Source organism: Moschus berezovskii, chromosome 27 (assembly GCF_049115385.1).
Source record: "Moschus berezovskii isolate FMDL1 chromosome 27, NW_MosBer_1.0, whole genome shotgun sequence".
NCBI classification, from domain to species: domain Eukaryota; kingdom Metazoa; phylum Chordata; class Mammalia; order Artiodactyla; family Moschidae; genus Moschus; species Moschus berezovskii.
Window position 1 is genome coordinate 25,319,926 of NC_142486.1, and position 12,649 is coordinate 25,332,574.

Below are 12,649 nucleotides of genomic sequence, written 5' to 3' on the forward strand. Positions count from 1 at the left end.
CCTCTGACCTGCTTCCGACCTGCCTGGACACTATCCAGATTCTGTGCCTGCCTGTAAGCACAGTAAGTCAGGCAGCACTTTAGATACAAAAGGAATGGGTCTTGGAATTCTTGATCCCCCGGATGTCTGCACAACCTCTCAAGGTCTAATGAAATCCTATGGCTCACAAAGCGAAACAAACAGCATTGTAAAAAGGTGAAAGAAAAAACAGAGCTGCATTTCTGCATGCAAACTGTTAATGATACTAGTCTGCAGTCTAGGATTATAAGCAAGAGCCCCTGAAACTGCAAAATGAAGTCTCACCCTTGGGGTGGATACACAGCCCAGGACCCTTTCCCAGTAGAGACTCCAGATTGCTGTTAACAAGAGACTTCAGCCTGTTCAAGTCTAGATGTTCAGTTCAGTTCAGTTCAGTCGCTCAGTCGTGTCCGACTCTTTGCAACCCCATGAATCACAGCATGCCAGGCCTCCCTGTCCATCACCAACTCCCGGAGTTCACTTAAACTCATGTCCACAGAGTCAGTGATGCCATCCAGCCATCTCATTCTCTGTCGTCCCCTTCTCCTCCCGCCCCCAACCTTTCCCAGCATCAGAGTCTTTTCCAGTGAGTCAACTCGTCGCATAAGGTGGCCACAGTATTGCAGTTTCAGCTTTAGCATCAGTCCTTCCAATGTAGGTTGGCCCAATTTGGAGGTGTATGTGTTATTAATTCTCTCTATTGTTTCTATTTCTCTTCTTTTAATTGCTGTATGTTGAAACTGCCAAATAATCTTCCATAAAAATTTGAAATTGTTTATGTATGTAATACCATGTGGTTTCTTGTGTTAATGAGTCCTTCCAACCCGAAAGGAAAGTAAAACTTTAAGCAAAAAAGTATTAAATTTTAAAACAATTAGCAACCTTATTTTACAATTGCAGTCTATCTTAAATATTTTATAGCGATGGATAAAAGATATATAATCCAAGAATGTAAAGTAGAAAATGAAAGTCACCTTCTCACAATTTCAGCTCTGAAGTTACCATTATTAAACATGCCTCCACACGTGCACAGCCTCCCGACCAGCGATTTGTTACAAATTTAATGAGTCTACCCTGACAGACTAGAAACATATTTCAAATGTTGCTAAATCTACTCATCCCAACCTTCCCCTCAAGAAACCAATTTGCACCAATTTCCTGGTGACTCCGATGGTAAAGAATCTGCCTGCAGTGCAGGAGACCCAAATTGGATCCCTGGGTGGGGAAGATCCCCTGGAGAAGCGAATCGCTCCCCACTCCAATATTTTTGCCTGGAGAATTCTATGGACAGAGGAGCCTGGCACACTACAGCCCATCAGTTCAGTTCAGTCGCTCAGTCGTGTCCGACTCTTCGCGACCCCATGAATCACAGCACGCCAGGCCTCCCTGTCCATCACCAACTCCCGGAGTTCACCCAAACTCATGTGCATCGAGTCGGTGATGCCATCCAGCCATCTCATCCTCTGTCGTCCCCGTCTCCTCCTGCCCCCAACAGCCCATGGGGGTCGCAAAGTGTCCCGCACGACTGAGGGACTAAGACACGCTCTCACTAACAGTAAAGGAGAAATAAGGATAGCAATAATAAATGTTCTTCGTAGAAAATCTAAAAATGGAGAAAAGGAGTACGAAGAAATTTAGTTTGTCAACCCCAATACCTAGAGTCAACACTAGTTGGCACGTGGTGAATTGAATTTCAGACTGTAATTTCTACTATTTTAAAGAGCCTAAGATAGAAATTTCCTGTATTGGCAAAGCACAAAATACAATGGCTATGCCGGTAAACAATTCCCTCATGGTCCTTTTCCTCAGGAATTGAGGTGAATAATCTTTTACCTGTTTGGATTTTTGAAAGACCAAGTTAGCATTCTTATCTCCATGGCAACTTTTTACGTAGTGATTGATAAAGACCATATCCAGTAGAGTCTTTTCATTTGACATTTCCAACCAATCGAGTGGAAGCGGGGGAATAGGGGCGTTTCCACCGGTGCGAGAGCCAACCGCATCTGCCCTACGTCGGCCGTGCGTCATCAGTCTGCGCCAACGGTTCCGTTGGCCCGCTCTGTTCAAGGAGTAGTAGTGCTGCTTTTGCGGCAATGAGTTGTGCCCAGGCGGCGGCGGCTTGCTGCCTGTGGCGGCTGCGCACAGGCGCCCTGCAGCCCCTCTCAGGTAAAGGGGAAGCCTGAGCGCGACTGCGCGCGGAGCTGAGGAGCTCAGGAATTTTCTCCTTAGGCTTAGGTCGGAGAGGTCACGGGGGGTAGACGTTCACACGTCACAGGGCTGCGACGGAGGGCGACTGCGCGGCTGGAAAAGCGGCGCGAGGCCTGTAGTCGGCCGCGGGGCCAGCCGGACGGGAAGCGGGTGGGTTTTCCGCAGTGACGTTCTGGCGAGCCAGTTCGGCGTCCCTGCGTTTGGGAGGAATGACGTACTTTCGCGCCTGTTCTGTGACGTCACGGCAGGTGTGGTAGGGGTTCCGGCCTGAGGAGAGTTGGCAACCTTGAAAGTTTAGTGTCCTGGGGGGTCCTCGTAGCTTTCGCTTATGGCCTTGTAGGTGGCCCTAAGACCGGCAGCGTGAGCTTCCTCCCACACGCCCGCCCCACTCCGGAGCCATTCTCAGAGCGCTCCCCTAACCTACCGGATCTTAACAAGCCCTTGGAATGACTCGTGTACATTTCATTTGCAATAGCGCTGATATATTACCACTGATATTACTAGAGGTTTTTTTTTTTTTTAATTTCCCTAAACTGTATTCCTTTTTTAAATTAGGACATTGGAAACTAGATCCCTAGGTAAACGGAAAACCAGTATTTCTTGTCCCAGGTTTTCCCTCCAAGTCCAAGGCCTGGCCTCCTTGTAGAACTTGGAATCCATCCTGTTAAGTCAGGCATGCTCAGTGAGATGGAGCAGGTTCTGTAGAAGAATGGCTCACAGCTGGGACACCATGCTTCAGACCCCATATCCACTGCTCCTCTGTCTAGAGTGAGGCTTTTAAAACCCTCAGCCTGAAAAGTTCAAACTCACATCTCAGATTTCATCAGGCCTACCCCATCACTTTGTGTCCAAAGCACTCAAGCCATTTTTAATGGAAAAAAAAAAGGCTATAGATGTATCAGAATGAAACTTTCTACACATTTTGTGGGTGTTCCTTAGCCTAAATGAAAGGTATCTATTAAACAGATGGTAGTCATACATAAGAGCCCTGAAACACATCTCAAGATGATATCAGTACAGTCAGAGTTCACATTACCAACTAAATGGTCTAAGTCTTTACTTCCATATCTGCAAAATGAGTTAACACCTTAAATATTTAAACATGTTATAAAACTCTTAGGGGAGAGAACTTTGGGGATGCTGTAATACAAGCCTCAGAGATTATAGTCAAGGTGTTAACTATTTAGAGATTTGTGTGTGTGTGTGATGGATTTTGTTTTTTAGCTTCATTTCTTTATTTTTTTAAAAATTTATTTATTTTAATTGGAGGCTAATTACTTTACATTATCGTATTGGTTTTGCCATACATTGACATGAATCCGCCCTGGGTGTACATGTGTTCCCCTTCTTGACCCCCCTCCCACCTCTCTCCCCATATCATCCCTCTGGGTCATCCCACTGCACCAGCCTCGCGCATCCTGTATCATGCATTGAACCTGGACTGGCGATTCATTTCACATATGATAATGTGCATGTTTCAATGCCATTCTCCCAAATCATCCCACCCTTGCCCTCTCCCACAGAATCCAAAAGACTGTTCTATACACCTGCGTCTCTTTTGCTGTCTCGCATACAGGGTTATCGTTACCATCTTTCTAAATTCCATATATATGCGTTATTATACTGTATTGGTGTTTTTCTTTCTGGCTTACTTCGCCCTGTATAATAGGCTCCAGTTTCATCCACCTCATTAGAACTGATTCAAATGTATTCTTTTTAATGGTTGAGTAATATTCCATTGTGAGTTGTTTTTATTTTTAAGACAAAATCTAACCTATCCTGAAGAATTGACGTTTTGAAAGTTAATGAGTTCAGTTGAACTAAGTACCAGAATGAGATGAAACGTAAAAAGTCAGATGCTCACTGGCACAGATACTTTTAATAAGAGAAATTAAATCTACAGTTCTTAACCTTGGCTGCAGAGAACATTTGTGCACAGAACTTTTTAGAAGCATCATCTCCCAGGGATCAACTGGGAGGAGCATCCATGATTCTGAGAGCCCCCTAGGGGTTGTGTGCAGCCAGAGTTGAAAAAGAAGCAGGTGTGTGAACTGGGGAAACATGCACATCCAGAGACAGCTGCCATGTTAGCTGCCTGGTGAGAAGACGCCATCAGTATTTCTAGATCGTCATACACTTCTAGTGAAGCCAGGCTCCAGATCTTTAGTTAAATCTTCTATAATTTAAATACTGGTAATTAATTTACTTAAAAAAAAAACAAACTACACACTGCTGTATTTAAAGTGGATAACTCACAAGGATCTACTGTATAGCTTGTGGAATTCTCCTCAGTGTTATGTGGCAGTCTGGATGGGAGGGCCGTTTGGGGGAGAATGGATGCATGTGTATGTATGGCTGAGTCCCTTCCCTGTTCACCTGAAACTAGCACATTTTTTGATAATCGACTCTACCCCAGTACAAAATAAGAAGTTTAAAAAACAAAGCCAAAAATCACTGCAGGTTAAACAGAGTCCACTTGTAGGCATCCCCAGCTTATGGGGAGCTTTTTTGTGACCTTTGCTGTAAGATGCCTCTTTTTTCTACGAAAGGAATCATCTCAATTTTACCTGAGCGTAATGGAGAATAAACACTTGCGTTGCAGCTTATGGAAGAAGAATCAGTGTCCGATTTTGCAGTTCGGGAATGACCTTAGACAATATCAATAGGGAAGCTGTGGATCGAATAATCCGGGTGGATCATGCAGGTGAATATGGAGCGAACCGCATCTATGCAGGGCAGATGGCCGTCCTGGGTCGGACGAGCGTCGGGCCGGTCATTCAGGTGGGCATCTCTTGATTTCTCAGTAATGAATCATATTGGGTCATGCATTGTCAAGGGAGGTACTGTTGTCCCCAAGAGAGGAAAAATTGGTTGTGGGGTAGGAATGGAGGAGTAAAAACCATATTATTCTTTTTTATAAAGCACAGACATAAACAGATTTATAGTATGTAAACAAATACACAGTCTAGCTGTAGTATTAAAATTTCATGGTAGGGAGCAGCAAAAAAGGATTAAAAGCACCAGTTGTAAGACCTTGTGGTCCCACCCCTAGTGGAGCCCAGTGGAGATATTGTATATTTTATGCTGAGAGGCAGATTGCACAGGCCTGGGCTTCATAGTCACACAGGCCGAAGTTCACATTCCAGCTGTCTCCCACCTCCTACCTGTGTGAGCTTGAGGAAGTCACATGACCTGTTCCGTGTCTGCAAAATGAGCTGACAAAACATCATTCAGGTTTGGTGAAGAATAAATGAGCTGGTGTAGAGCAGCTAATACCATGCTTGGCATGTATTAGACACTTAGCACAAGTTAAATTGCCTGCTCTGAGTACTTGGGCAACTTACTTAACCTCTCTGTGCCTTATTTCCTTCATCTGTATAGTGAGGATAATAATGGTTTGTCCTTCACAAAGCTATTGTGCAGATGAAGTCAAATATGTCTGTAAGCTATTTGACAGTACCTGGCTATGGGACAAACTCTTTTAAGTGTTAGCTCTTATGATCATTCTTCCTTTTTCCTTTGATGTAAACGGTACATTTCTGGCCGTCTGAAAGGAAGTCATATGAAGGGTAATGTTCTGCCCTCCTGAGTTTGAAATGGGCTACACACCTCATGTCTCTGGGGGCGTGGACCCTTGTCCTTGAATGGGTGCCCTGTGGATCTGAGCAGCTTCTGCCGGCTCTGCTGTTCGGAGTCTGCTTGTCTGGCATGGAGATAACAGACACTTCTCTTGGTTTGCTGTCTCTCTTCCCCATAATCTGATGTCTAGGGCCTTTCCTTTTCAAGGGGACTGGGGGAGGTAGCAGTTCTCATCATTCTCCCCATTGTGCTTCCTGTACCCACATGAACACAGCATGTGGCTTCCTTATTATGTAGCAGGTGGTCTGTCTGAAATGTCTTTGTTTTTATGTTTCTTTCAGAAAATGTGGGATCAAGAAAAGGACCACTTGAAAAAGTTCAATGAGTTGATGGTTGCATTCAGGGTGCGGCCGACCATTCTGATGCCCTTTTGGAACGTGGTGGGGTTTGCACTGGGTACGTGTCTATCTCGGAAAGCCTGTGTGAGCTTAGGGATCTGGGATGTTTGAATCACTAAATAACCCCTCTACAATTCTTGCTGTGTCCTCTTACAACCTTTTCATTTACTTAATATTTTTCTAAAGTTAAATTGATTTTTTTTTTGCTTAAATTTATTTAAGATAGAACCTTAAAATCAGTCCTTTTATAAATAGAAGATACATTGAAAATAACTACAACAGACAAGGAAAAGCCTAGCGTAATCTGACTGTGGCAGATGAAGTTCCCTGATGAAGGTTCTAAACTTGGGATCTGCTCACTCTTAAAAAGAGTCAGGGAATTCCCTGGCAGTTCAGTGGTTAGGACTCAGCGCTTTCATTGCTGAGGGCCCAGGTTCCAGCCCTAGTTGGGGAACGAAGATCCCACAAGCCCTGAGGCACAGCCAAGGGAAAACAAAAGACAGAAATAAAAAGGGAGAGTCAGTGATACAGAAGAACCAAAGAACCCCAGTGAAGACTCGCTCCTGCCATAATCAGAAGGTTAGAAAAAGCACTGAAAAAAGAGCATCCTTACTGTGATTCAGGGTTTGCCACTGTCATCTGGTTGCTCCTGAGGACACTGGGCAACATCTAGAGACAGTTTTGGTTGTTGCAACTGGGGATGCCACGGGCACCTAGTGGGTAAGACCAGGGATCCCGCTAAACGTCCTACCACGTTCAGGACACTCCCCCACAACAAGGGATTACCCAGCCCCAGGGTGCCAGGTGACAAAGCCTGACCTGGTCTCCATCCCCAGTGGCGTCAACCCCTTCCTTTACCTTCTGGATCTGACCATTCCAGGCGCCGGAACTGCCCTGCTTGGGAAAGAGGGCGCCATGGCCTGCACGGTGGCCGTGGAGGAGTCCATCGCGCACCACTACAACAACCAGATCAGGACGCTGATGGAGAAGGAGCCTGAAAAATACGAGGAGCTTCTGCAGGTATCTGACCGCACTCTGGAAGGGACTGCCCGGGGGACGGGCAGATACGCAGTTTGGTAAGAGGGCCAGAGTGTTAGGGACTAGCACTGCCTTAGAAACAGGGCAGCACCGCATTTGAAGGGCGTGCAGACGGAGGCAGCTGAAGCTGGGCCGTGTCACATACTCGGGCGGAGCTGGGACTGAAACCCGTGTTTCCTGAGCCCACACCTGCATTCTCTCTGCCTCTGGGTCATTGTGAGATCCTGAGCAAAGGCCATGAGCACAGATCCTGCAGATTAAATAAATGAGTATCCTCAGAATAATAAATAAATATCCTCAGAAATTTCCTACAGAAAATAAGGGAACTGTTTATTTTATTTTTTTTAAGTCTAAGTCAGTGGCCAGCCACCTGTCTCTGTAAGTAAGTTTTTCTGGAACACAGCTGCACTCATTTGCATGTCTGAGGCTGTTGTCCCCTCTAGGGTGGCAGAGTTGAGTCATTGTGACAGGGACCTTACAGCCCAGGAAACCTGAAACTGCCTCTAGGCCTTTTCAGGAAAAGTCTGCCTACCTGTGTCTTAGACGGTAATACGAGGTTTTGGCCACCAAAGTAATACAGAACAGTGGGGAGTTGGAAGGCTGATTTGTTTCTATTTCTTTTTATTTAACTAGGTGATCAGGAAATTTCGGGATGAAGAGCTTGAGCACCATGACATAGGCCTCGAACATGATGCGGAACTGGTGGGGACCCATCTTTACTGTTTGCTGTGATGGTTCTTTATTTGGAAGGTTGAAGGACAGGAACGTTTCTTTTTCAAAAAGTTATAAAATGACCATCAGAGAATGAGAACCTGTATCAGTCAGTTCAGTTCAGTTGCGTCCCACTCTTTGCGACGCCATGAACTGCAGCATGCCAGGCCTCCCTGTCCATCACCAACTCCCGGAGCTTGCTCAGACTCCTGTCCAGTGAGTCGATGATGCCATCCAACCAACTCATCCTCTGTCGTCCCCTTCTCCTGCCTTCAGTCTTTCCCAGCATCAGGGTCTTTCCCAAGGAGTGTCTTCACATCACGTGACCAAAGTATTAGAGTTTCAGCTTTAGCATCAGTCCTTCCAATGAACACCCAAGATTGATCTCCTTTAGAATGGACTGGTTGGATCTCCTTGCAGTCCAAGGGACTCTCAAGAGTCTTCTCCAACACCACAGTTTAAAAGCATCTAATTCTTCGGTGCTTAGCTTTCTTTCTAAGAAGTCCAACTCGCACATCCATACATGACTACTGGAAAAACCGTAGCTTTGTCTAGATGGACCTTTGTTGGCAAAGTAATGTCTCTGCTTTTTAATATGCTGTCTAGGTTGGTCATAACTTTTCTTCCAAGGAGCAAGCTTCGTTTAATTTCATGGCTGTAGTCACCATCTACAGTGATTTCGGAGCCTCCAAAAATAAAGTCTGTCACTGTTTCCATTGTTTCCCCATCTGTTTGCCATGACGGGATGGGACCGGATGCCATGATTTTAGTTTTCTGAATGTTGAGTTTTAAGCCAGTTTTTTCACTGTCGTCTTTCAAGAGGCTCTTTAGTTCTTCTTCGCTTTCTGCCGTAGGAGTGGTGTCATCTGCATATCTGAGGTTATTGATATTTCTACTGGCAATCTTGATTCCGGCTTCTGCTTCATTCAGCCTGGCATTTCGCATGATGTACTCTGTATATAAGTTAAATAAGCATGGTGACAATACATAGCTTTGATGTACTCCTTTCCCAAATTGCAGCCAGTCTGTGTTCTATGTCCGGTTCTAACTTGCTTCTTGATCTGCATACAGATTTCTTAAGAGGCAGGTCAGGTGGTCTGGTATTCCCATCTCTTGAAGAATTTTCCACAGTTTGTTGTGATCCACACAGCCAAAGGCTTTGGCGAAGTCAGTAAAGCAGAAGTAGATGTTTTTCTGGAACTCTTTTGCTTTTTCTATGATCCAACGGATGTTTTCAATTTTATCTTTGGTTCCTCTGCCTTTTCTTAATCCAGCTTGAACATCTGGAAGTTCTCAGTTCACGTACTGTTGAAGCCTGGCTTGGTGAATTTTGAGCATTACTTTGCTAGTGTGTGAGATAAGTGCAATTGTGTGGTAGTTTGGGCATTCTTTGGCATTGTGTTTCTTTGTGATTGGAATGAAAACTGACCTTTTCCAGTCCTGTGGCCACTGCTGAGTTTTCCAAATTTGCTGGCATATTAAGTACAACACTTTAAAAAGCATCCTCTTTTAGGATTTGAAATAACTCAACTGGAATTCCATCACCTCCACTAGCTTTGTTCATAGTGATGCTTCCTAAGGCCCACTTGACTTCGCATTCCAGGATGTCTGGCTTTAGTTGAGTGATCACACCATCATGATTATCTGGGTCACTGAGATCTTTTTTGTGTAGTTCTTCTGTATATAGTACTTCTTGCCACCTTTTCTTAGTATCTTCTGCTTCTGTTAGATCCATACCGTTTCTGTCCTTTATTGTGCCCATCTTTCCATGAAGTATTCTCTTGGTATTTCTGATTTTCTTGAAGAGATGTCTAGTCTTTCCCATTCTATTGTTTTCCTTTATTTCTTTTCATTGATCACTGAGGAAGGCTTTCTTATTTCTCCTTGCTATTCTTTGGAATTCTGTATTCAGATGGGGATATCTTTCCTTTTCTCCTTTTCCTTTCACTTCTCTTCTTTTCTCAGCTATTTGTGAGACCTCCTCAGACAACCATTTTGCCTTTTTGCATTTCTTTTTCTTGGGGATGGTCTTGATCACTGCCTCCTGTACAATGTCACTAACCTCCGTTCATGGTTCTTGAGGCACTCTATCAGATCTAATCCCTTGAATCTGTTTGTCACTTCCACTATGTAATCATAAGGGATTTGATTAGGTCATACATGAATGGTCTAATGGTTTTCCCTACTTTCTTCAATTTAAGTCTGAATTTTGCAATAAGGAGTTCATGATCTGAGCCACAGTCAGCTCCTGGTCTTATTTTTGCTGACTGTGTAGAGCTTCTCCATCTTTGGCTGCAAAGAATATAATCAGTCTGATTTCAGTGTTGACCATCTGGTGATATCCATGTGTAGAGTTGTCTCTTGTGTTGTTGGAAGAGGGTGTTTGCTATGACCAGTGCGTTCTCTTGGCAAAACTTTGTTAGCCTTTGTCCTGCTTTATTTTGTACTCCAAGGCCAAATTTGCCTGTTACTCCAGGTATCTCTTGACTTCCTACTTTTGCATTCCAGTCCCCTGTGATGAAGAGAACATCTTATTTTGGTGTTAGTTCTACAAGGTCTTATACGTCTTCATAGAACCTTTCAACTTCAGATTCTTCTGCATTAGTGATTGGGGCATAGGCTTGGATTACTGTGATGTTGAATGATTTGCCTTGGAAATGAACAGAGATCATTCTGTCATTTTTGAGATTGCATCTAAGTACTACATTTTGGACTCTTTTGTTGACTGTGAGGGCTACTCCATTTCTTCTAAGGGATTCTTGCCCACAGTAATAGATATAATTGTCATATGAATTAAATTCGCCCATTCCAGTCCATTTTAGTTCACTGATTCCTAAAATATTGATGTTCACTCTTGCCATCTCCTGTTTGACTGCTTCCAATTTACCTTTATTCATGGACCTACCATTCCAGGTTCCTATGCAATATTGTTCTTTATAGCATTCGACATTAGTTCCATCATCAGTAACATCTACAACTGGGCGTTAACTGCTTGACCGAAAGCAAGCAAATGCCTTGCTCCCAGCTGGGAATCATTTCTTGCTTCCTTATCCTTTTCCCCAGCACATTCCCTCTTTCCGGTGAGAAGTTGGTTGGGTCAGATGTTCTGGCTGTAGCAAAGGCATTCCAATCTTTTGAAAAGGATTTTTTTCCCCCCTGTTAAAATAAATCATTTCTTAGATCTTATTACTTATCCAGAGAAGTCCCAACCCTGCCATGCTAGATTTGTACCTTACAATGGAAGGTGAATATAGAATCGATTTCTTTGGTTTGCTTATTGTTGCTGTATTTTTTAACAGGCTCCAGCATATGCTGTTCTGAAGAGCGTTATCCAGGCAGGATGCAGAGTGGCGATATATTTATCAGAAAGACTTTAAAGTGTGTCCGCTTTTCCTTGTGTGTAAGGATCATAGTAATTTAATAAGTGACAGTGCCAGAAAAGGAAATGTACAGTCATTGTTCTGTGAATTTGTTAATAAATTATGAGAGCTTTTTTCGTTAATAAAACTCCAGTGTTGACTCTTCTCTGTGCTGCTTTATGGCCATGAGGCTGACAGTTTGCCAGGTGTGTTCAGATTACAGCAAATGAAGCTGGTTCTCATTTGGTCTGTAAATTTTTTTCTAAAGCGAGTATGAATCATTAAGAAAGTAACATATCTTCGAGAGGAAAAAAATAATGAGTTTACCGGTATCACAAATTTAAAATGGTGATGTTTAAAATTGACAAAGCACGACTGTCTAACCCATCAGATAAGCAGAAGACTGACATTGTTTTTATTGTGAAATGTGGGTTGAGAGCAGGTTATTCGCATCAGAAAATATACTAAATTGTGGATTATTTGTGAAGTTGAATTATAATCATTTCCTTTAGGTCTGTTCCCTAAAGAATGGACCAAAATGAACTATAATTTTCATACTTGTTGAAATCCTTTATGATTTACAAATTTTAAAATGATTTGTGGAAAAAAACCTAGATCAGTGGTTCTCTTCTCTGGCTGCACATTAGGGTTCCTGAAGAGCCTTTTAGAATTTTTCAGATTGTGAAGCAAAAATTCTGACTTAATTGGGGGGGGGTGCGGAGCCCAGGATCACAATGATTTCGAAAGCTCCCAGGTGATTCTAGGCTGAGTCAGGGCTGGGAACCCCTGCACTAGATTGTCAGCTGCTTGTGGTGAAGAATCACATCCTTGGGTCTTTGCCTCCTGCCTAGCGCCCTGTGTGTAACTACTGCCTTGCTTCAGGGCATCCTGATTTGAAGGACAGCAACACTGGGATGGTTTGGATTAGTCCTCTATAGCCTCTCTGTTTTCCTAAACCGAACTAGCATCTAATCTTACGTGAGCAAGCGAAGCAGTCTTCTGGTACTAATCGCAATAAATTAAATGTGGGAGAGAAGGGTTGAAGACAACTGAATTCTGAATTCTTGCACTAGGGCACAAACAGATGTCTGTGGAAAGGCCAAGTTTCTACTCAGCTGTTGCCTGTCTCCATTATTTTATAAATATGCATTTTATGTCTTTCCGGTAAAGACAATGCGTTTATTGAGGGCTAAACATCTTTTCTAGTTCCTGGTACACAGTAGGTGCCCATTAAGAGGGAGGGGAGGAAAGGAGAAAAGAAAGGGAGGGACAAAAGGTACTGAAGTAGCTACCACACTGCTAGGAAGATGGCCTTGGTGGGTGTTCCTCATCTCCCCT

At 43.6% G+C, this 12,649-nt stretch overlaps 1 protein-coding gene across 1 annotated transcript; it reads left to right on the forward strand.

Moving 5' to 3' along the window:
• The first annotated feature begins 2,049 nt into the window (after positions 1-2,049).
• On the forward strand, positions 2,050-11,474 carry COQ7 (coenzyme Q7, hydroxylase). The gene is made up of 6 exons (XM_055409570.2): positions 2,050-2,184; positions 4,829-5,007; positions 6,147-6,261; positions 7,084-7,223; positions 7,875-7,943; positions 11,252-11,474. Exons 1-6 carry the CDS (start codon positions 2,112-2,114, stop codon positions 11,327-11,329), a joined length of 654 nt encoding a protein of 217 aa, XP_055265545.1. The 5' UTR covers positions 2,050-2,111; the 3' UTR covers positions 11,330-11,474.
• Positions 11,475-12,649: the final 1,175 nt, after the last annotated feature.